This window comes from Grampus griseus (assembly GCF_964374135.1).
Source record: "Grampus griseus genome assembly, chromosome: X".
NCBI classification, from domain to species: domain Eukaryota; kingdom Metazoa; phylum Chordata; class Mammalia; order Artiodactyla; family Delphinidae; genus Grampus; species Grampus griseus.
The window spans coordinates 101525696-101547361 of record NC_138999.1 but is presented as its reverse complement, the minus strand read 5'-3'; the positions used below and the strand labels follow the sequence as shown (position 1 = coordinate 101547361).

Genomic DNA, 21666 nt, shown 5'->3' with positions numbered 1-21666 from the left:
AAATACTGGGGGAAGTATCGGAGCTATACATGCTCAGAATCTAATAAGGGAGCAGTTGAATACGGGTGCTTGGGTTTTTAAATATTTCTTCTCCATTTTCACTGGCTGGCATTCAAGCACTGAAACTGGTGCTCAGCAGCTACCCTCCTAGAGACCGAGGTAGCTGATATCCTTTCTGCCATTGGTCATGCTCTTTTGTGAATCCCAACCACTTTCTATGCACAAGAACCAGTACGGACTAACCCAGGTGGCCTTATCTGGGTCGACTTTACAATGGTAGTAAGGTTTTTTACTTCAGGGGTCTGAATAAATCGAATCAGGTAGTTTCAGCCAACCTCCAAAACTGTGGCCAAGCAGTCATTAAGCAGGGTCAGAGAGAAGGGAGGCAAGCCTGGCAGAGATGAGACACACTTAAAGAACAGCTACCCTCTAGCCCCCCATGCTGGCTTGAGCCAAAACTTGTTTTCTGAGGACGGTGTTTTAAAGTTGATTCTTCTAGCAATCAACACTCAAGCTGATTTTAAGAGTTAACAAATACACCACCTCCTAGGTTTTCTGGGTACATTAACTAAAGCCTCTTCTTGGCTAGGGAGGATTTAAAAAGCAAAGAAAGCCCCCATCCATCTTAGCCATTCATGAAATCAATTGTTTTTAAAGACAGCAAACTACTTTAGAGTGAACCGAGTTAAACCTACCTACTGAAGTCAAACGGTCCACCGCAAATGAAAAAAAATCTAATTAATATATGAAAAGAAAAGGGACAAATAAAAAACATAGTAACATAAGAATAGTGCTACACAACAAAGCATTCAATAAAACTAGCAATGGAGATAACTGAAGGCATTTCATCAATTTAATACATACATATCACTATTTTACTCTGCCTTTATACTTCTCTTTTGATGTTCCATTCAGCAGAAATGTATTTATATGGTTTTTTCTTAATTCAGTCTCACATAAGAGTCCAAACAGTACTACAGAGAGCAATTTAACTGGTATCTGACATCTGTGTTTAAGCAGCAATCTATGTAACACACCTAATTTCTTCATTCTATGAATACTACCACTGACACTATGAAGGAAATGCCGAGTACCATTAACGAACCTATCTTCACATAGTAACAATTCTGACATTACCTTTAGATTGACTGGTTTAACTAGAAAACGTTACACTATACTAGCGCTAGCCAAAAACAGGAAAACACAATCCCTAATGATGGAAAACATAAATACATACCTTGAACTCGCTGAAGTTTAGGTTTTGCAAATGCCATTGGCAAATTCAGAGGAATGTAATGTTCGTGATTGCAAACTGTTTGCAGAAATTCAAACTTGTATTCAGCCAGGACCTAAACACAAAGAAATTATACCAGAACTCCTATTTAGTAGTCATTTACTATTTTAGTGATTAAATACAGTGCATTAATTTTCAAAACAGAAGTGTTTAGTATTTTAGGCATACCTTAAAATGTGACCTGTGCAGTAAAGAGTTAACATAGCAGGTCTAAGACTGCTCACCTTAAAAAGGCCTGCTTGCACGGTTGGTCATTGGCTGGCATTTGGGAAATTGGATTTTTTTTAATTATGTAAGTTTCAGGTATACAACATTATAATTGGACATCTGTATACACTACAAAGTGATCATCACCACAAGTCTAGTTGCCATCCATCGGCATACAGTTTACACCCCCTTCACCATTCTGCCCACCCCCCCCAACCTCTTCCCCTCTGGTAATCACTAATCTGTTCTCTGTATCTATGAGTTTGTTTGGGGTTTTTTTGGTTCGTTTCTCTTTTTACATTCCACATGTGAGCGAAATCATATGGTATTTGTCTTTCCATCTGACTTACTTCACTTAGCATAATACTTTTAAGGTCCATCACGTTGTAAAATGGCAGGATTTCTTTCTTTTTTATGTTTGAGTAGTATTCCATTTTATATATATACACATACAAAGACACACACACACTTACACACATATATACCACATCTTCTTTATCCATTCATCCATTGATGGACATTTAGGTTATTTCCTTATCTTGGCGACTGTAAATGATGCCACAGTGAACATAGGGGTGCATATCATTTTGAATTAGTGCTTTAATGTTCTTTGGATAGATACCCAGAAGTGGAAAAGTTGGGTCATATTATGGTAGTTCTATTCCTAAGTTTTTGAGGAATCTCCATACTGTTTTCCACAGTGGCTACACCAATTCACAGTCCCACAAACAGTGTACGAGGGTTCCCATTTCTCCACATCCTCTCTAACATTTGTTCTTTCTTGTCTTTTCAATAATAGCCATTCTAACAGATTATGAGGTGATGTCTCATTGTGGTTTTGATCTGTGTTTCCCAATTAGTGATGCTGAACATCTTTCCATGTGCTGTTGGCCATCTGTATGTCTTCTTTAGAAAAATGTCTATTCAGATCCTCTGCCCATTTGTAAATCAGATTGTTTTTGTTGTTGTTGAATTGTATTAGTTCATTATATATTTTGGATATTAACCCCTTGATGGATATATGATTTGCAAATATCTTCTCCCATTCAGTAGGCTGCCTTTTCATTTTGATGATGGCTTCCATCACTGTGTAAAAGCTTTCTAGTTTGATGCAGTCCCATTTGCTTATTTTTGCTTTTGTTTCCTTTGCCTTTGGAGTCAGATCCACAAAAACATCACTAAGATGGATGTCAATAAGGTTACTGCCTACGTCTTCTTATAGGAATTTTATGATTTCAGGTCTTACATTCAAGTCTTTACTCCATTTTGAGTTAATTTTTGTGTTATGATGTATGAGAGCGGTCTAGTTTCATTCTTTTACATGTGGCTGTCTAGTTTTCCCAACACCTTTCATTGAAGAGACTGTCTTTTCTCCACTGTATGTGCTTTGCTCCTTTGTTGTAACTTATTGTTCATATATGTATGGGTTTATTTCTGGGCTCTCAGTTTTGTTCTGCTCATCTGTGTATCTGTTTTTATGCCAGTCCCATACTGTTTTGATTACGATAGCTTTGTAGTATAGTTTGAAATCAGGGCGCATGATACCTCCAGTTCTGTTCTTTCTCAGATCGTTTTGGCTATTCAGGATCTTTTGTGGTTTCACACAAAATTTTAGAATTATTCGTTCTAGTTCTGTGAAATATACCACTGGAATTTTGATAGGGAATACACTGAATCTGTAGATTGTTTTGGGTTGTATGAACATTTTAACAATATTAATTCTTCCAACCCATGATTATGGAATATTTCCATTTATTTGTGGCTTCTTCACTTTCTTTCATCAGTGTCTTATAGTTTTCAGTGTACAGGTCTTTCACCTCCTTGGTTAAATTTATTCCTAGGTATTTTATTCTTTTTGATGCAATTGTAAGTGGGATTGTTTTCTTAATTTCGCTGATAGTTTGTTATTAGTGTATAGAAATACCACAGATTCCTATATGTTGATTTTGTATCATACAACATTACTGAATTCATTTATTAGTTCTAACAGAGTTTTGGTGTAGTCTTTAGGGTTTTCTGTATGTATTATCATGTCATCTGCAAATAGCGACAGTTTTACTTCTTCTTTTCCAATTTGGATGCCTTTTCTTTCTTTTTCTTGCCTAATTTCTGTGGGCATCCTTGTCTTGTTCCTGATCTTTTTTTTTTTTTTGGCTGCGTTGGATCTTTGTTGCTGCGCGCGGGCTTTCTCTAGTTGCAGCGAGCAGGCGCTACTCTTCGTTGTGGTGCACGGGCTTCTCATTGCTTCTCTTGTTGTGGAGCACGGGCTCTAGGCACACGGGCTTCAGTAGTCGTGGCACGCGGGCTTAGTTGCTCCACGGCATGTGGAATCTTCCTGGGCCAGGGATCGAACCCATGTCCCCTGCATTGGCAGGCAGATTCTTAACTACTGTGCCACCAGGGAAGCCCCTTGTTCCTGATCTTAGAGGAAAAGCTTTCAGTTTTTCACTGTTGGGTATGATGTTAGCTATGGGTTTGTCATATATGGACTTTATTATGTTAAGGTATGTTCCCTCTATACCCACTGTTGAGAGGTTTTATCATAAATGGATGTCAAATTTTAGCAAATGCTTCTTCTGCATCTATTGAGATGACCATATGATTTTTATCCTTCATTTTATTAATGTGATGAATCGGGTTGACTGATTTGTGGATGTTGACCCATCCTTGTATCCCTGGAATAAATCCCACTTGATCATGTTGTAGGACACTTTTAATGTACTGTTGAATTCAGTCTGCTAATGTTTTGTTGAGGATTTTTGCGTCTATGTTCATCAAAGATATTGGCCTGTGATTTTCTGTTTTGTGGTGTGGGAAATTAGACCTTGAAACAAACATTTCCTACATGATAAGACTGTGCCTTCTGTGCCAACCTGTTCAGCAGTGTGCAAACCATGTGATTTATGGTGAACATCTGCTTTCCTGTCCTTTCCAAGACTCTGGAAATTCTGACCAGCCCCAAATACATAACTAGCCCCCAACAAAACCCCTAAGCCCTGAGTCTCAAATGGGCTTCCCTAAAGAGAAATGTTGCACACATGTGGCTCAATTTTCACTGCTGGAGAGAGGATGTGCTCTATGTGACCCTTCACAGGAGGGAGGGCACTCAGGAAGCCTACACGTAGATTGCCAAGGACTCCACTTGATGTCTTTTCCCCTTATTGATCCAACTGAGCATCCTCTTTGTGTCACTGTAATGAATCTTAGCCATGAGTACGTCCTGTGAGTCATTCTAGTGAACCATCAAACACGGGGTAGTATTGGGGACCCCCAAAACACTATCCATTATTCCCTGCTTTGAGGTATAACTCTAGTCAAAGCACCTAAATGAAAACAGCAGTTCCAAATCCTCCAGAGGAGAATGTCACCATTGTTCTCACACTCTAATGTCTGACACCCACTGCAGTTATGTCCTTATAACTTACCTTAGGATCTTTGGGGCTGAATCCAGATATATAGTCATTTATCAAATTGAAAACAAATCCTCTATCCATTAGTGTCAGACAGCGCTATAGGAACCAAATCAAAATGAACAGTTAGTTACATAATTCTAAAGGTCTGTCAAGTTTTTAAAATTCAAAAAATTTTAAATTTTTTCACAATAAGGGGATGACATTCTCACTTTTACAGATAATAGAAAAACTTTCAGAGATTTAGGTGACCTTAAAGAGATAAAGGGGGACTTCCCTGGTGGCACAATGGTTAAGAATCTGCCTGCCAGTGCAGGGGACACGGGTTCGATCCCTGGTCCGGGAAGATCCCCCATGCTGCGGAGCAATTAAGCCCGTGTGCCACAACTACTGAGCCTGCACTCTGAGAGCCCGCAAGTCACAATTACTGAGCCAGCGTGCCACAACTACTGAAGCCTGCACGCCTAGAGCCCGTGCTCCGCAACGAGAAGCCACCGCAATGAGAAGCATGCACACCGCAACTAGAGAGAGCCTGAGCCCAGCAATGAAGACCCAATGCAGCCAAAAATAAATAAATAAAATAAATAAATTTATTTTTTAAAAAAAGAGAGAGATAAAGGGCAAATGACTTATCATTGGAATTGGGACTCAACTGTATAATTTTCAAACTAAGATATAGATACACATATATATACACACACAAATACATGTATACATATATATACACATATATGTATATAAACATATATACGCATATATATTGATATGTAATCTATTAGCTATACTGCCTCATTTTGGTTAACTCTCAAAGCTCAAAGTGAACTGGAGGGTGGTTAGCGGGGCTTGCCTATGTGAACATTTCAGGCCAAAAGTGAAGTTCTTCTTTGGGCCCTGTGAAGTCTTGGCCTACAAAACATTCTTCCTCTGTGACAACCCTACTAGTTGTTCATATTTTCCTACTATCACTCTCCTGGTTAAGGCTTTCATTACCTTGCAACAGCACAACTGCAGTTATCCTCCAAACCTGTCTTCCTGCCACTAATCTTTCCATCCAACTGCTTCCAGATTAATCTCTAAGTCCTAGCCCTAATCATGTCACCTTTCTTCCCCAAAGCTTTCAACAGTTCCCTATTGCCTCTAATATAATTTCAAACTCCTTAGCTTGGCATTCAAGGGCACTCACAATCTTGTCCCAACCTACTTTTCCAGTTTTATCTCCCAATACAGCTCATCTACTTATCACCCACTCAAGATGCACTGTGCATTCCCACCTCTGGGTCTCTGCTCATGCCAAGTCTAGCTAGCAATTCTATCACTGCTTCTACATAATCCTGCCCATTCTTCAATGATGAAGCCCATTTTCATTAACCACCTTGGTCTACAGGGCCCTTTAAACACTTTATACTAGCTTGTGTTTTCCTTATTATTTTCCTGTTTTCACCTAGAGAGGACAATAGGAACGATCCCTTTTTCTTATGTTCTCCATGGTACCTACAGTAACCCTGTGAAATAGAAGGAACTCAATATTTGATTAATCAGCCATTTGTATCTCACTTCTCATCTCTCCTTTCAACTTCCACTGCCTCATGACCTCTCACCTGGATTAATGAGGTAGGCTTATATTTATCTGTTCATCCAAAAACATTTTGAGGATCTGTGTTTGAAACAATGCATTACATTCTAGAGAAATACAAAGGTGAATAAGATATGGTCTTTAGTCTTGTCTAATGGTAAAGACAAATAAACAAACAAACAATTAAAATACAGCACAATAAAAAGTTATACAAGTATGTAAAGGACGGGTAAACAACAGAAGGGGTGATCAGCCCTGTGTGGGAAGGTTAGGAAAGAGTTGAGCCTAAAAGATGAATGGACTCTGCCAGGCAGACAGGGGAGAAAGACTGGTCTTCTAACTGGTTGCCTTGACTCAGGCTTTTTCCTCACCTCTTCCAAAATCTCTGGTATATAGACAGCTCCATGGCATATAGCTCCGAATCTAAATCCCTTAGCCTGACATTCAAGGCCTTTCATCATCTGGCATCAGATGGTCTTTCCAGCTCTACCTCCACACATCCTAAACTCTGCACAATGACTTTCTTGCTCTTCCCCGAACAATTCTTGAATGCATATATCTCATCTTTGCTCATGAATCCTCTACCTGAAACACCCTCAACCCTGTCTTGGGGAACTATTCTTCTAGTCTCTGTTCATACTACCTGGTCCTAATCCCTCCCTTTCTTGTTTTCCAATTGTATTTTGTTTGTATTTTCAGTACAGCAGTCATCACACTTGATCTTGTACATGTATTGGAATATAATTACAGAGATAGCCTCTCACATCTTTGGATTCTCACATAGAAGACAAATGTTTGTTGACTTGAATGAGGTAAATACTGCTATTAAATCGACTATGTTCTATTCTGTTTACACAGCAAACTTTAAGTTTAAACTCCATGGAAGAAACGGAGGTTTTATATTTCAAATAGTCTCATCTTTACTTTAAAAAGATATGTGGATGTTTGGTTTTTAATACACAAAAGGGCTCATGTAATAGTGTTAAAACTTTGTTTTAATTCTGGTAAACAGAGGTCTTACATCAGAAAATCATGCTCTGGAGACCTGAAACCTAGTTGTGAATTTTTAATAAGAAAACAAGGGTATGTGAGATACTAAAACTGCTTGGGTGGATTACTGACTATGAGGTTCTTAAGATAAGGTTGAGACATGATGAAAGGCTGTGAGAAGATGGGGAGTGGAGAGAAGTAAAAACTAAGTGCCTTACAAACCCATGCCCCTTCTCTGCAGCAAATCAAATATTATTATTACCCACTTTCTAGAACAATCGCATTCCAGCACTGCCCTTTACATACGGAGAATAACGAAATACAACAATGAGAAACGTGCTATCTTTCATAAATATAGGAGTTTCTGACATCTCTCAAAATAGTCTCACTGACCAAAATCAACCATTTTCATTTACATGTATTAGCAACAAGTAGATGGTGATTATATTAGCAACGTGTAGACTGTGCCTTTAGTTCAAGAGCTACAAACTCAGAGGCCAACAGGGTCAGAGAAGCTATTTAAATGTATAAAGAGCGTTGGGGTGGGCTTCCCTGGTGGCGCAGTGGTTGAGAGTCCGTCTGCCGATGCAGGGGACACGGGTTCGTGCCCCGGTCCGGGAGGATCCCACATGCCGCGGAGCAGCTGGGCCCGTGAGCCACGGCCGCTGAGCCTGCACGTCCGGAGCCTGTGCTCCGCAACGGGAGAGGCCACAACAGTGAGAGGCCCACGTACCGCAAAAAAAAAAAAAAAAAAAAAAAAGAGTGTCGGGGTATATTAAGGAGTGGTGGGGTTTGTGGCAACCTAGAAAGTACATGCCCCACCTAAAGGCATTCAAATCAATATTTCTGAGAAACACCATGTAAAACCAGCAAGATGTGCCTTCTGGTTAAGCCACCTATGTGGGACCTCTGATTTAATTAATTAACCATTGCGGGTGGGGGATCAAACATGGCTGTTTAACTGAATTGATGGATTAATTCAGTCAAAAGTTTCTCCAGCAGCCTAGCTGAGTCTCTAGAAAGTAGGTAATTTTTTTTCTTTGGCTTTAAAGACCATATTGGTGAAGAATAATTCCTTACCATGTGCTGGCTGCCTTTAACTCACCTTCAGGAAGCTAGCCAAACTATAATTGACGTTTCTGGACTCGTCAGGAATCTCTGCATAGCGAATAGTCACGTGAGGAATTATTGCAAGAAGCAATGAATGTAAGACATGATGATATGCCTCAGAAAATCTCTGGCCTCTGGGAAGCTTAAATTAAATAGGCATAGAAAAAAGAGTTGCAAAAGATCTAAATCAATTGCTGTTTTTATTTTCAGACACATTCTGTATAAAAATGTGTTTTTAACTGGAGTTTTTCTCCCAACTTAAAAATGACATGGCTAGTTCAGTGTATACTTTAGATCATTATAGGAACTATCTGGACATCTAATACCATAACTGACTGAAATCATGAACAAGAGTAGGTCATTCTGACCCAGCTTTGGAATCATGTTCCTGAGATACAGACACATCCGTTTGTTCATTCCATGTTTTTCCTGACACACAAAGTATACATGTATCCATGCATCTCAATTTTAGTAAACCTGCTCTGTGAAGTTTCTGATAAAAATGCTAAGTATGAGGTGAATATTTTTTACTTCACAAATCTTAGCTTTCAAGTCCTATAGCTAAGAAAATTTCTTTGTACTTTCGAAAGAGTTCAAAAATATGACTAAATGTATACAGCACATGCCAGGAGCACATGTATTATTACATAAAGTGTTTTTAACTTTGTACATGCCTTCGACCTTTCTAAGAGAATGGTTCTTTCTTATTTGGTACTTGTTCTTCTTCCAAATGAATGTTCTGACATAGACATTTTAAAACCACAAGACAAAGGGAAAGCTTCAAAGATAATGCATTTAACATGGCAAATACCTCGCAGGAAACTATGTGGAAGAGTCTCTGACGATCAGACTTTGAAAACATATGAACTGTCAGATTTTTGCAATACATCCATTGTTTTTTTGCTTGTTTTAAGCAAAATTGAAAAAGCTAAGGGCTAAGAGCCCTTAAAATATAAAAGAGGATTTGCATGTCACGGCTACCTGTGAATAAGATTAGCCTTCTTTGTCTATGTTAAATATTATTCTTGAGCCTACTTACCTTAATTTTATTCTCTTCCAACAAGTATGTGGCCATAGACTTTGCAATAATTTCAAAGAAAAACCATGAGTACTAAAATAAACAAATAAATACAAATCAATCTTTAATAGTTACCCAAATCCTTGAAGCTTAGCAGAGGTTGACGAATCACTATGGATTTTGTCTCTGAACTTTAGTAACATTTTAAAGTGATCGCAATTGTCCAAGTCCCACAGGATACCTTCAAATTGTGTTGGCAAAAAGGTAGTAGTGTACCTTAGGGCTGGCTGGTGATGTACAAAGGCTGTTTGGTGGGAATGTTTAACTCAGTGGGGAGGGGTGTTTTATCACTGACACTGCTTTGAGTTGCCTACATGTGGTGATAAGAGCAAACCAACTTTTAGTTTACTTTAGTATTGCTTTTAGATTCTCTATAGACAGTGAATTGTATTATGGCCTGCACCCAGTGGGGGACCCAACCCTGCCCTTGGTACAACACTGGGGCCAGCCCAAGTAGCAGAGGTGTTTGTGTAAGTGTAATTTGAAGGGTACAGAGAAGCCTCAAGCAGATACATCCTAAAATACCCAAAATTGAAATTCTACCATTATTAACAGGAATAGTAAAAACATGACAATAATAAGAGCCACCATTTGAGTGCCTACTATGTGCCAGAAACAACACGTTAAATGCTTTGCTTATATTTTAGAAGTGAGGAAGTGGAGGCTCAGGACTGCTAAGTAACAGGCTCCGGGTCACAGAACTATTATGCAGTGAATAGAGGATTCTAGCCCAGGTCTATCTCCTCCAAAATTCTTCGTATTACACATGCGACTGTGGGCAGGATGGGGTGGGAAGGGTGAAGGGAATGAAGGAGGTTCTGTGGAGAACTTGGGGGAAAAGGATGTGTAGGTAAAGTGGTGAGGAAAAGGAAAGTCACACGAGGAAACGATGAAAGACTAGAAGTGAAATGGGAGGGTATCAAACAAGCATATCTCTGGCTGCTTTTCTTGCCTGCCGTGTCCTGTGCCCTTACCTTTAGCAGTCTGTTTATTGCTAAAAAGTCTGCAGACTGTTTCAATACCGCTATCATCGTAGTAGCCAGAGTTTCATGTATCAGCTGGGCCTGAGGAGTACTGGGTTTTTCAGGTCGGAAGCTATACTACAATCAAAGAAAACGAGCTGTGAGACAAAATTCTCTCAGAAGACAAGCTGCTCAGAAAGAAAGCTTTACTCCACAAACCTTTATGAAGGATCTTAAATAATTATCCAAGCCTTCTTCATGGCACTTTGATACGATATGTAAGAGAACCCTGAAACAACATTCACAAAAGTCAGCATGTCAGGCTACAATTAACCACTACAGTTTGACTGTTCGATAAAACCATCATACTTAACCCTAAAAATACCTAATACTGCCTGAATAATTAAAGGTGAGGTGACCGCATTAAATGTCATCTTAGTTGGGGTCTAACAGAGATTTCAGCATCTAACACGCTCAGGGTCTTGTAAAATATGTTTCCTGGTTCAAAAGATGGATATTCTATTTTGGCAACCCAGATATTTCATCTCCTTTCTAAACCACATTTGAAGTGTGGTCATAACTACCATATAGTGTAAAAAAAAAAAAAAAAAAAACACCTTCAGTAAGGTAAATATTGAAATCCACTCTAGTGAGAATAAAAGGAAAAGAATAGAAAAAAAATGTTAAGCATGACAACAGATTGGGGAAAAGGGAAGGGAGAGACAGAGCAGGTATAATGATATGAACTAAAATTGGAAGTAAACCTAAGATTCATAGAAAGTTTTAAAATTATGAGACCAGCAGTGGTTCTCCAACTTTAGCGTGCCTCAGAAACACCTGGAGGGTACAGTGCTCACCCCTCTCCCAGAGTTTCTGATTTTTTAGGTCTGGGGTGAAGTTCAATGATTAGCATTTTTAATAAGCTCCTAGGTGATATTGATGCTGCTGGTCTGGGAACCACATTTTCAGAACAACTGGGCTAGAATAATGCTTTTTAAATTTGCAACCAGACTATGCCCAGCAGCAGAGAAGAGCAAACAGTATGGAGGTGTGTGGAGCCTCAGCCCTGAGGCTCCAGACAGGCTCAACAGAAGTGGCAACAGCAGAAGCAGCAAAGCCAGAAAGAGCCAGCACTGAGCTCACAATTTTTTGGAAAACTCCTGTTTTAATTTCAAAATTCAGGTGCATTTTGCATCCTACTCTACAATATATCCTTGTTTGTTTTCATATAAAAAGAACACTCCATTATTCTTTCGAGTACAATTTGATGGCCTAGGGCCACTCTGTCCAATGTGAGAGCCACTAGTCACAAGTGGCGATTAAATGAATTAAAATTAACTACGATTAACACTTCAGTTCCTGGGCTTCCCTGGTGGTGCAGTGGTTGAGAGTCCGCCTGCCGATGCAGGGGACGCGGGTTCGTGCCCCGGTCCGGGAGGATCCCACATGCCGCGGAGCGGCTGGGCCCTTGAGCCATGGCCGCTGGGCCTGCGCGTCCAGAGCCTGTGCCCCGCACGGGAGAGGCCACAGCGGTGAGAGGCCCGCGTACCGCAAAGAAAAAAAACAAAAAAAACCTTCAGTTCCTCAGTTACACTAGCCACATTTCAAGTGCTCAACAGCTAAATGTGCCTAATGGCCACCATATTGGAAAGCACAGGTATAGAACATTTCCATGACTGGAGAAAGTTCTATTGGACAAGACTGGTCAAGGGCAATGGTTCTCAAACTCCCTTGCATTAGGGAATCATCAGGGAAACTTAAAAAAAAAAATACTGATGCTGAGTTCCACCTTCAGAGATTCTGGTTTAATTGGTATGAAGTATCGTCCGGGAACAGACATTTTTAAAAGCTTCTAACATGCAGCAGCTTTAGAACCTCTGGTTGAGGAAGTTTATCCTATGGTTTCTGGTATCATCTGTCCCTGGGGATATAAGTCCCCTGGTCTGAGAAGTATGAAACTAGAGAAAACTGATATTAGATTTCTGACTTTGGGGTTCTCATTTGGAAGATAAATTTATATTTCACATGAAGAAATGCAAAAGGAAACAAAAGTTGCTTCTTGGTATTACGACACTGAAACTCACATGGTGCAGTTGATAGGCACGTCATCTTCATGGGTCATATTTGTGAGGACTCGGAAGAGTTGCATAAGAATTACAGGCAGAAACTGTATCATGACTTGGATCTCCATGGCATGCAAACACTAAAATAAGTCATTATTAGTTATGAAAATAAACCAAAATATGATATAACTTGCAAAGGTGAAACAACAAAAAATTAAGTAATGAAAACTACATTCACTAGAATATAAGCTCACTTTAAACACGAGCTTCAGGGGATAGGGGACTTTGTCAGTTACTTTAGCCACATCTCTAGTTTGGCACTCAGATTCTGTTAGTTCATTTAATATTAAATGCTCTATTGAAGATAAGTATAACTGGGATCAACAGGTTTTGGAATAAAGACAACAGACTCTTGGTAAACCAACACTCAATCAGGGCGAGGAGCAGGCATGTTTGGAGGTAATGGAGACGGGCCTACCAGCCCCCAAGTTCGTGTGTTTTACAGGGGCAAGTGGGCCATTACTTTGTGGCGAGAAGTTACGTGGGATTCAATAAAGTGTGTTTCTATATATAATTGGCTTTACACTAGCACCATCCACAAGCTGAGGCAGTTCTGCCTTCTAACATCTCACAATACATTTCTTCAAAGTGCTAACACTCATCTCTACTGATTAGTATCTTGACATCAAAAAGAAGAAATATGTCCGTGTATACATAGAAATGATACAAGCAGCTAAATATGTAAAATGTCTTCCTTCTTACTTCCCTTCTCTCTGCATTCATTTATTCACTCATTCATTCACTCAATCATTTAGTCAACTGGCCAACCAAAAAAACCTCACTGAGCACCTTCTACACCAATTCAATATTTAGTGCCCTGGGAAATATAGACACAGGTAAAACAAGTCTCTGTACTAAGGAACTCAGCATTTACCTTTCATAGCTTCCCTTACTCTTTTTTAGTGTTTTTTTTTTTTTTAAACTTCCCTTACTCTTGCTCTATGTTGCCATTCTTACTCTCAGCATCCCTTTTCAGGCTTTTCTCATCTATATTTGAATCATCTCAACAGTGACCTCTGAGATTTCCGGGCAGCCTCTCTTCAATCGGATGCAATAAGGCAAGAAACTGAGCTCAGGGAACCCATGGTCTATCCTTCAGGTTTTCCCTTCCTTTTGCCCTCTCTCTTCTATCCTTACAGCCATCGCCCTTTTTCAGAACTCTAACCTATAACCAAAATAGTCTAATAATTTTCTAGTAGGTCTATGTACACTTTCTCCTCACTCCCAATATGTCTCTCATTTCCAAAACTTAATCCTCCTCAAATAGGGGTTACATCAGGCCACCTTGTGCCACCAACAAGAATCTTTTGATGCTTCTCCATGACCTAGGGCAGTGGTTCTCAACCAGAGACCATGTGCCACAACCCAACCCCAACGTCCAGAGACGTTTTGAGCTGTCACAATTGGCGGGGTGTGTGTGTGTGTGTGTGTGTGTGTGTGTGTGTGTGTGTGTGTGTGTGTGTGTGTGTGTGTGTGTGTGTGTGTGTGTGTGTGTGTGTGTGTGTGTGTGTGTGTGTGTGTGTGTGTGTGTGTGCGCTACTGACATCTAGTGGATAGGCCAGAGATGCTTCTAAACACCCTCCAGTGAACAGGACAGCCCTTTACAACAAAGACTTATCCTGCCCCAAATGTCAATAGTGCCAAGTTTGAGAAACTCTGACCCAGGTATTAAGTCTAAGTTACTTAAGACCCAGCTTACACTCTTAACCTTAACACTCATCATTCTTCACGAGGCCACACTGGTGTCTCGACTGCTCCTTGAATATATCAATGCACTGCTACCTTTGTTCACACTTTGTAGCCAAATCCTCACCACCCTTCCCAGTCAAGTTCAAACCCCCAGTTCAGTGAAGCCATTCATTCACTCATTCAACAAAGGCATACTGAATGAACTTTCAATTGCCAAGCACATCAAAAAAACATGGTTCCTACCATCAAGAAGTTCACAGACTGTGTGGGGAAAACACATGGAACTAAATCACTGCGATACAAACACTAAACAGTAAAACAGTGGTATATACAAGGCGTACAGAGGAAGAAGCAGCCGAGTCGGCCAGTGAGGAGGGAATGTCATATGAGGCTTCAGAAAGGAGGAAGGTTCAAGGATCGTTAAGTAGGATCACATCAAGTAGAAAAGAAAGACGGACCTTCCATGCAGAAGTCATCTCCCTGCACCAGTACTGTTCCTCTGGAATTTATTCTCCACACAGCAGCCAGAGGGTTCTTTTGGAAAGGCAAATTCCACAATGTCATTTCCCTCTGTTACAAACAAAACCAACCACGACGAACAAAAAGTTGTGAAGGGCTCCCCGTCCTACATGTACCCTGCCTATCACTCCCCACTCATCTGAGGCCATCCTCCTGCTTTGCTGCTCAATGTGCTCTAGCTACGTTGTCTTTGCTTTTCTTCTTTCCACACATCCCACTGCAAAGTGTTTACACCTGCTGCAATATTCTGTCATCCTTTTACACAGCTTTATCACCTATGGCTGTCTTCCTCCCATCAGCTTCTTTTCAGCTTGAAATGGTGTCATCTCCTAGACAGGCCTTCCCTGACAAGTCCATCTTGACTGCACTCCTGGTCATGCTAGAGCCCATTAACCTGTTCTATTTTCTTCACAGCACTCATCCCTATGTAATGTGACTTACTTATTTATAATCTCTCTACCCCAACTAGAGGAGGTATGTTGTCTAACTCGTTCCCATTACAGTCCCAGCATTCAGTACAATATGTGACCCATGGTAGGTGCTCAATAAATATTTGAGAGATGACTGAATAAATGAATAAAATAAGGAACCAAAGGGATAAAGATGGGAACCCTCTAGTCTCAGTGGTTCCTTGGTTTTGTGAACTCTTAACATTTATACCCTGTATCACGCATTTGACATTTAACTACATATTGCTTTGGACTATCACTTGTACTACTGACTTATATTGTCATTTGACTTAAGTGGATCCTGTCTCTCTGACTGGTTGTAAGATCCCTACAGACAATGAGCCTAAGTTATTCTTCTCTGCAAGCACCACAGCATCTAGGAAAATACTGAACACATAATAAGGCCTCAACATGTAGATGGTTAAATGAAGTGATGAAACACTGTCATTTACAAGGACAACAGGTAGCAAGGTTTGATAGAAAGAAAACAGGACTAGGAGTCAAGAGACACATCAAGAGACAGGCTTGGCTCAGCTCTGCTAGTAATCAGAATGACCACAGGCAAATCACTCTCCTCGGGCCTCAGTTTTCTCATCTGTAAAACAAAATCGCTAAAGATCCCTTTCAGCGCTAACACTCCATACAGGAGCTCTTTCTATAATCACATGGCATTTCATTCACTGCCACTAGAGGGCAAGCATAGGTCACATAAATATCAGAAATTCCACACCCTTAAAAACGCAAATATGAGTACTTTCTTTTTCCTCCATTCTAAGAATACCAGTATAGGAAAATAGTGTTCTGTTCAATTCTGTTAAAACTTTTACAAAGCTTCCCCACTGGAAGAAAAAGCCAATGATCTCAACAGACAATGCACTCATACGTAGAGCGGGAGTTCGAGACATTCCCCAAGAAAAGGATTTGAAGTTAGATGACTACTATACTTCTTAATGATAATTAAGAATCGTAGCCACCATGTATCGGCTACCTCCCTGACTCTACCCTTCCAACAATATATTTTCGGTATGGTAGGCAGAATGGTACTTTAAAACCAAAGTCACATCATATTAGGAGGCCTGACCTGACCAGCAACCCAGCCACCTTTCCAATGTGAGGGCCTATCATTCTGTGTGCCAGACACACTGGAACTCCGGCTGTTCCTTGAGCACACCAAGCAAGCTCCTCAGGGCCTCTGCCCTTGCTATTCCCAGCTCTCCCCCAGAATTCCACATAGCTGGCACCCTCCTTTCCTTTAGGTCTCTGTCAAACATCACTTTACTGGAGAGCTCTTCTCTGACACTTTATCTAAAAGAGGGACTCCTTATCACTCCTACTCTCCTGCACTATGTTTTGGTTTTCTTTATAGCACTTATTACCACCTGACATGACATACACAGTCGGCCCTCCGTATCCACACGTTCCGCATCTGTGGATACGGAGAGCTGACTGCAAGGGACTTGAGCATCTTTGGACTTTGGTATCTATGGAGGGTCCTGGAACCAATCCCCCGAGGATACAGAGGGACCACTGTGTGTGTGTGTGTGTGTGTATGTGTGTGTGCGCGCGCGCGTATGCATTTATGTGTTTATTGTCCATCTGTCTCCACAACAAAGTAAGCTCCTTGAAAACAGGGATATTGTTTGTTTTTTTCATTTATCCTCCCAATGTTTAGAATGAAGCCTGGCCCGTAGGATGCACTCAAGAAAAAAGTGTGGAATGAATGAATACTATAGAGCAGATGCCTTATCTCACTGCGGCCTGTAACCACCCTACAAGTGGGTAGTTCTGTTTTGTTTTTTAACATCTTTATTGGAGCATAATTGCTTTACAATGGTGTGTTAAGTTTCTGCTGTATAACAAAGGGAATCAGCTATACATATACATCTATCCCCATATCTCCTCCCTCTTGCGTCTCCCTCCCACCCTCCCTATCCCACCCCTCTAGGTGGTCACAAAGCACCGAGCTGATCTACCTTTGCTATGCGGCTGCTTCCCACTAGCTAGCTATTTTACATTGGGTAGTGTATATATGTCCATGCCACTCTCTCACTTCGTCCCAGCTTACCCTTCCCCCTCCCCGTGTCCTCAGGTCCATTCTCTAGTAGGTCTGCGTCTTTATTCCCGTCTTGCCCCTAGGTTCTTCATGACCATTTTTTCTTTTTCTTTTTTTTAGATTCCATAAATATGTCTTAGCATACGGTATTTGTTTTTCTCTTTCTGACTTATTTCACTCTGTATGACAGTCTCTAGGTCCATCCACCTCACTACAAATAACACAATTTCGTTTCTTTTATGGCTGAGTAATATTCCACTGTATATATGTGCCACATCTTCTTTATCCATTCATCTGTCGATGGACACTTAGGTTGCTTCCACGTCCTGGCTATTGTAAATAGAGCTGCAATGAACATTGTGGTCCATGACTCTTTTTGAATTATGGTTTTCTCAGGGCATATGCCCAGTAGTGGGACTGCTGGGTTGTATGGTAGTTCTATTTTTAGTTGTTTGAGGAACCTCCATACTGTTCTCCATAGTGGCTGTATCAATTCACATTCCCACCAACAGTGCAAGAGGGTTCCCTTTTCTCCACATCCTCTCCAGCATTTATTGTTTGTAGAGTTTTTGATGATGGCCATTCTGACTGGTGTGAGGTGATACCTCATTGTAGTTTTGATTTGCATTTCTCTCATGACTACAAGTAGGTTTTTATCTTTATGTGAGAGAAGTAGAAACAAAGGCTTGGAGAAGTTAAGTAAGTTGGTCAAGGTCAATCACAGAGCTAATAAGTGACAGACCTGGGACACAAATTCAGTTTGTGATTCCAGAACCCATATGTGTATTACCTCATGTCATAGTACCTCTCTGAAAGAAATGAACCTTTTCATTTCCTGAGAATATCATTCACTATTAACATATGCCTAAAGGGAAATCCTGTAGAGGCTTCATTTAAAATAAAAATGCCTCAGACTGGCCATGGCTGATCTACTGAAAAGAAAAGTCACTGTTAGCTGGGTTCCATGACGTGTGCCCTGTCCCACCCCATTAGGGAATAAATGGAGTCTTGGATTCTCAATACATTTGATAAAATATGGCGTTACTTATGACTCCCTCCTATGCAACATGCAGAAACTAGGTTGTCTTTTTTTAGCTGACCCTTCTGATAATCTTTCACCGATGAACACAGGAATCATTTCACATTTCATTCCAAGCAAAAGTGACTCCATTTCTCCTGGCCCTTTCCCCCAAGCTTTCTCCACCTTTACCTGGCCATCGGCAAGATGAGAAAAGGCCCGGAAAAATCAATTTATGGAACTGAAATAAACATTTTCATGAGATTTTCAAAAATACGTCAACGAATTCTGGCTAAAACATTTTCTTCCTAATGTAGCAATTCTGCGGTCTGCTTCTAAACAGCCCCTTGATGGAAAAGCACATAATAGAAAGTGTTCTCTTGAGGATACACGGCCAAAGGTATTTTTAAAGGGTTCGTTTGATTTTTTTTCCCCCACGTCAAAAAATGTGGCAACCGAATGACATGAAAAACAAACCTTTCACAGAAAGCTACTGTTCATTTACCTTTAAATATTTAATGAGCTCCCCTGGAACTTCTTTTGAGCCTGACTGAATCAGCTGGCAATGATGGAAGAATTTGTGCACATGTAGATCCTGAAAAAGAGATGGACACAGCCATGTGAAATTTGATTCATTTCTTTTTATTTTTTAACATCTTTATTGGAGTATAATTGCTCTACAATGGTGTGTTAGTTTCTGCTGTACAACAAAGTGAATCAGCTGTACGTATACATACATCCCCATATCTCCTCCCTCTTGCGTCTCCCTCCCTCCCACCTGCAAAGCACAGGCTCCGCCCCCGCACCACACCCCACCACCCCGGAACCTTGGAAACCTGTTTCCCTGGGTCTTCTAATGGCCAGACTCAGCACCTGCAGCTACCAACATGCATGTTCCTAAATGAGTCCCACAGTCCTCTCGGCCATCACACAAAGCCGCAAAACCAGGCACATTCAGCATGTACCTAAGCACACCGGGTAGGTCACCATTTATGCCCAAGTAGTCACACATTTGTTTAATCTCTTTTTTGGCTCGTGTAGCCTCCGAAGTTGGGCTGCTTCTATATTTTAATGAAACGAGCAGGAAGAGAGGTCTGAATTGACAGGTGAAGAAAACGTAGCAGCAGGGAGTCACCAGAACAAGTCCCAGGCATTCAGTGCCCAATGTACCCTGGCCCTGCACCGGTCAGCGTCCAGCTGTCCCATATGGAATCTACAGATATTGAATTTGTGGACGGCATGGACTGTATCAGGAACCAGAATCATGAAATTCGGATTTTGACCTGCTTCCTCTAATTATTACCTGTGTGACCTCGGGTAAATCATCTAACCCGAGCGAGCCTCGGTTTCTTTTCCTCTAAAATGATGAAGTGGGCAGGGGGAATTGAGAGGGACCTTGTAGGCCACACCAAAGAGCGTGGACTTCACCTTCTCCATCCGTGATTTTTCAAACTGTGCTTGAGGCATCTCACAGATACTTGATCCTAATTTCATGGATGCCGAGGCTAAGAGCAAACTGTAGTAGCCAGCCATGATCCACTGACTGCAAATTTCTGTGTTCAACTCTAGTCTAACCATGAGAGAAATGTCAGACAAATCCCAACAGAGGGGCATCCTACAAAATACCAGTAGTCCTGAAAACTGACAAGGTGACCAAAAACAATGAAAGTCTCGGAACTTGTCACCGCCAAGAAGAGCCTAAGGAGATATGACAACTAAATGTAACACGCTATACTGGATAGAATCCTGAAACAGAAAAGGGGCATTAATAGGTAAAAGGATTTGGTAATTTGAGAAGAATTTTTAACTTTGAGCTATTATTAAGAATGATGTTACTACTAATGAGAAAGTCTTTCAGGCCACAACTTCTCTAAGGCTGTAGAATCGAATATAGTCTATTTTAATCCAGAAATATAGTCAAGTATTAAAACTGACAAAATTCAGGTGATGCAACTTACTTGAGTATAAATGGTAGACTCCAAGTGACTTTTAATCTTCAACAAAGGCTTTGCACCATCGACCCACTTAATATCCACATTAGACTGCTGTGAAGAGAAAATACACACATGAGTTTCTGTACCATAGCAATGGATAGATGAGCAACATATAACGCCTTTATGCATTTCAACATTTTCTTTCAGAAACAAATGTGATCGTTTTGCACATAGGGAATTATTAGAGAAAATAACATGCCTTTAGAATAAATGTATCCTAAACCATTTTGAATTTCCAATCCTTTGCAGGCTGATACTTTTCCAAATGACAATAAAAATTACTAAATAAATGAATTCTTTTCATGACGCACAAAATCGAAGTCCCATTTTAAAAATCGTTATCAGAATCAACAGACGTGAGGTTACTTTGTCAACCTATTATACAAGCTTCTCAACACTCATTTTCTATACTTATCTTCGTCGTGGACCAGCACCGGCCCTCAAACCACACTCTGAGTAGCCATCAACCAGACCAAACTATCGACTATGCCAACGGTATTCTACTTTTTAAACATTTCATCATATACGTATAACTGAATCACTTTGCTGGACAGCAGAAATTAACACGATGCTGTAAATCAACTGTACTTCAATACAGTTTTTTAAAAAGAGGGGGAAAAACACTTCATCATGATTACTTCAACAAATACAGATATTTTCCTACCCTTCTTGATTCGGCATCATTCAGGTTCAAGTAACCTGGGGGAAGATTAGCAGAAACTGGCAGCTGCTGCTCAAACGTGATGATTCTACCATCCTTCAGCAAAGGTACCCAGGCAAAGCCAACTGCCAAGACAATAAACAACCATGAGAAACGAAATCGCAAATGCACTTAGCTACACCAATGTCTGCTCACTGGGGAGCAGGGCAGGTCTGTATGTGGGAGTCCAGGTGTTGGGCATCCGAGTACTGGGGAAGGAACAATGAGTTTGTATCGCTTCCTAATCCTAGCCTGACCACTAACAGGTTATTCATGCTACCTCCTTGACTATAATGATGGAAACAACAACACACAGCTCTTCTATCAGAGTGATTGAGAGACCAAAGTGAGCTAATATACCAAAACACTTGAAAACTTTTAAAGTGCATCAATTTCATCATCTTGGCACAGTGGGGGAGAATTTTTGGTAGACTTATGTTTTAAACGATTCAGATGTCTCTCGTCCATCCTTACAGAGTCTCATATCTGAGACAACA

At 40.5% G+C, this 21666-nt stretch overlaps 1 protein-coding gene across 1 annotated transcript in view; it reads right to left on the bottom strand.

Moving 5' to 3' along the window:
* Positions 1–21666, bottom strand: part of DOCK11 (dedicator of cytokinesis 11) — a gene marked incomplete at its 5' end in the record, with an annotated part of 190438 nt that overhangs the window by 74234 nt on the left and 94538 nt on the right. The window contains 10 exons of the mRNA XM_082680876.1: positions 1238–1349; positions 4927–5010; positions 8580–8726; positions 9624–9695; positions 10637–10762; positions 10844–10913; positions 12709–12827; positions 18981–19070; positions 20434–20520; positions 21134–21255. Of these exons, the coding sequence (XP_082537002.1) occupies positions 1238–1349; positions 4927–5010; positions 8580–8726; positions 9624–9695; positions 10637–10762; positions 10844–10913; positions 12709–12827; positions 18981–19070; positions 20434–20520; positions 21134–21255 (1029 nt within the window). The remainder of the gene's footprint in view (positions 1–1237; positions 1350–4926; positions 5011–8579; positions 8727–9623; positions 9696–10636; positions 10763–10843; positions 10914–12708; positions 12828–18980; positions 19071–20433; positions 20521–21133; positions 21256–21666) is intronic.